The sequence below is a fragment of the Rosa chinensis genome, chromosome 6, assembly GCF_002994745.2.
Source record: "Rosa chinensis cultivar Old Blush chromosome 6, RchiOBHm-V2, whole genome shotgun sequence".
Taxonomy (NCBI): Eukaryota; Viridiplantae; Streptophyta; class Magnoliopsida; order Rosales; family Rosaceae; genus Rosa; species Rosa chinensis.
The window spans coordinates 22723730-22727530 of record NC_037093.1 but is presented as its reverse complement, the minus strand read 5'-3'; the positions used below and the strand labels follow the sequence as shown (position 1 = coordinate 22727530).

Below are 3801 nucleotides of genomic sequence, written 5' to 3'. Positions count from 1 at the left end.
CACCATTCACCGGTGGTGTCCCTTCCCCACCTTTCTCTTCGGGTGAATCCACCAACCCCAACCATATGGATGACCCCACAAACACAAATTGGATTCCTAATGAAGATGAGGATTAGGAAAATTAGGGAGTTATATATTTTAAATAATTGTATTGTTATGATTCCAATGCTTGGTTTTTGACTTATGTAATATTAGATTGATGAAATTAAAATTTATTTGAATAATACCCTTACAAATGAAAAGCTAAATGAAACCACACAAACATAATTAAAACATTAAAACTAAAGTAGAAACCACACAAACATAATTAAAAACATAAAAACTAATAGAAAACACACACAAATAGCAGATCTATATTCTCCTATTGCCTTGAAATTCCCCAAAGTGTTGAATGAGGTCTTGCTGAAGGTTGGAGTGACTGTGCTCAGATCTAATTTGTTGGTAGCGTTCCATGAATCCGTTCATATGATGAGCATCTCTACCAATAGGATCAAAGTCTCTACCAGTTGGTCCCTCCCATGCCTCAACAATCTACCAATAGGATCAAAGTCTCTACCAGTTGGTCCCTCCCATACCTCAACAATCCTGGGCCTCATATTATTATCCTCCTCATCATCGGACTCCAACTCATCATCGCTGTCTTCAGGTCGTTCATTTTCAACAATCATGTTGTGTAATATAATACACGTCAACATAATGTATCGAAGGTCCTCTTTATGCCACCCACGAGCAGCTCCTCTAACAATACCAAACCGAGACTGTAATATACCAAAACACCTTTCTACATCCTTCCTATACCCCTCTTGAGCCTTTGCAAACTCGATTTCCTTGGGGCGTGTAGGATTTCGAACAGTTTTCAAGAAAGTCGCTCATCGAGGATAAATACCGTCGGCGAGATAGTACCCTAGACTGTGAGCTCTGTTGTTAACTTGGAATTGGATCAGAGGTGCTCTACCGGCGGTAAGCTCATCAAACAACGGAGACTTTGCCAAGACGTTCAGGTCGTTGCATGCCCCAGGCATTCCAAAGAATGCGTGCCAAATCCAGGTGTCGTAAGATGCGACTGCTTCCAGGATGATAGTGGGGATCTGTTTCCTACCACTATATTCTCCAGCCCAACCTGTCGGACAATTCTTCCATTGCCAATGCATACAGTCGATGCTCCCAATCATTCATGGAAAACCTCTCCTCTCAGCTTTGGTAAGAAGTCGTCTGAGGTCGGCTGCAGTAGGAGCGCGGAGATATTTTGTTGAGTAAAGATCAACAATTCCTCGTGTGAAGTGCTGAAGGGCTGCGACGGAGGTGGATTTCGCCATCCGACAATACTCAGCACATTGATCTGCCCCTGCACCGTACGCAAGCATTCGCAAGGCAGCTGTCATCTTCTGCTCCGGAAGCAGTCTGACTTTGCCGGTAGCATCTGACCTTTGAACAAAGTAACGATCATACTGGCAAAGGTCAGTAGATATACGCTGGAAAAGATTGAGACTCATTCTGTAACGTGTTCGGAACTCCGCATCTTTGAACACTGGCCGGTCGACAAAGTAGTCGGCCAACATACCTTTGCCCCTTTCTTCTCTAAGTGGTTCCTCATTTGGTGCACGACCCGGATGAGAACCGCGCCCTCGGTGTTGGTTTCCAAATTCTTCTGCGACTGCAGTGATGACAATAGCGTTGGTGGCCATCATCTCTTCATCATCTTCATCCTGAGACTGTCGAATTTGATCCCACAAATTGTTCATTGCAACGAAGGAAATTTAGGAAATATGTAATGCTAGAGATATGAAAAGGTGAAGGTTTGTTAAGCTCGGATGGTGTGTGTATGTAGTGAAAATATCATGTCTATTTATTGAAATTTTTCACACATAAAAGTGTCGGTGGGTTATCACTCACTCATTTCAAAAAATTGTCGGTGGTGTGCATGTGATAAAAGTGTCGGTGGAATTAAAAAAATTTTCACACTTTTCAAAAACTTTGTCGATGGTGTACATGATAAAAGTGTCGGTGGAGTTTTAAATATTTTCACACTTTTCAAAAACTTTGTCGGTGTTGTATATATGATAAAAGTGTCGGTGGAGTAAAAAAAAAAAAGAGTATCGGTGGACATATAATTTGTCTACCAATAAAATTTTATTTGGTTGCATTTTCAAATTGTTTATCAATACTATTTATTTACATCATACATTTCTCATTTTCTAAAAAAAAATTAATAAAATATTCGACAGTAACTGACTGGTGACCCTGACCCAACGGGTGGAAGCAAAGATCCAGTGGCAGTGAATAGTTTCCTGCCCTGGTGCCCTGGTGACCTGGTGACCCAACGGGTGAACTTGCTCTAAGGCACTTGATCGATTAGTCGGTGTGCAGGAATGAAAAGTAGGTGCAGCTTTTCTTCTGGGACGACCCTTCTATGAATGCCGCGATCCATCAGATATGCTTTTAGAACTGTTTCCATTTAAAGCACACACCAAGACAATTAAACTTGCCGCACTTTATGTTTGTTGTTGTTTTGTCCACATCAAAAGATCAATTAATTAACATGCCATCTTTTTGTTTGCTAGCTTGTGCTTGTCTTCTTACTGACCATGTATAGCAAGTGCAAGATTGAAGCACTTGATTGAATTATAGTTGCCACGATTTGACTTTTCCAGGTTCCAGATTGAATATCTAAACCATGTTTCTTGTCTTCTTGTGTGGTATTGTTCCTAGAAACAATCAAGGTTTGTTCCTATTTGTTGCTTCCCAACTTGTGTTGACCTCTTACTGATCACAATCACGGCCTTAAAGGATTAATTAACATAGACATGATTTGTTATTCACCATGTCTAGCACTGCTACAAAACATCACCGCTTCAAAATGGCTAAACAAATTAATTAAACCTGTCATTTCTTTTGATTGTCAGCACCGCTTCAGCACCGCACACACCACTCGCTAACTGTTCTTTTTCTTTATTTGTGAACAATAATCTAGCCTTTTCATTTCAGGCGTCATTGTGTCTCCACCGCCGAGCCCTGCTGCTAGCTTTCACAGAGGTAAGTACTGCAGATAATTGGTAACCTGTAGTTTCGCCTTCCTTCTAATTTTTCTTTCTTTTCTGTTCACAACTCTGCCTTCTCTCTGACCATCTTAATTACTTTATTTCTTTTGGTTTGCAAGTTACAGAACCGTTGTGGTCATTTGGAGGTGACAAGGAAGAAAGACTTTTTGCTGGTCTCACTTACCCACGTGAGTTTTGCTTTTGTCCATTACCAAAGTTTAATTAGACATGTATATATGCTGCTCCACCAATCTTTTAGTTTCTTCCTTTTTTTTTTTGGTTTTTTCTCACTGCAATTTTGCCCACCACATCATGATTAGTTAGGTTCCAGTCTCAACTCGATGATGTAGATCACGGTTGACCCACGTCGACTATTTCAGCATTTTCTTGAAAAACTTCATTTTGCTTCGGTATTTTCTCAAAAAACTCCATTTTGCTCTAATTTCACTTAATTTTCTATCGGTTTCCGCAACTTCACTTATTTCCTACAAGATAAATATAAATAGATTAATTACATATTAATTGACTTGAGGATTAACGTATTTGTAATGTTTAAGTAGCGATTTCGTGCATTTTTATGTACGTAATCACACACCCACACCTGAACTTTGCTTGTCCTCAAACAAACTAAATGAAATCTAATCCGAAAATCTATCAACTCAAACACATGTGCTCAACTAAAGAAAATGCAGTTTTAGCCTTTCCAACCATAACCCTCGGATAACTAATTATGTATACGACCATGAAGTTGACAAAGCATAAC

At 39.8% G+C, this 3801-nt stretch overlaps 1 protein-coding gene across 1 annotated transcript; it reads right to left on the bottom strand.

The window, feature by feature from the left end:
• Nucleotides 1-461: 461 nt before the first annotated feature.
• On the bottom strand, nucleotides 462-1742 carry LOC112171066. Its single transcript, XM_024308308.2, has 3 exons — nucleotides 1184-1742; nucleotides 904-1120; nucleotides 462-738 (listed from the first exon to the last, which is right to left on the bottom strand). The coding sequence occupies exons 1-3, from the start codon at nucleotides 1740-1742 to the stop codon at nucleotides 462-464; spliced, it is 1053 nt and encodes a 350-aa protein (XP_024164076.2).
• Between the last annotated feature and the right edge of the window lie 2059 nt (nucleotides 1743-3801).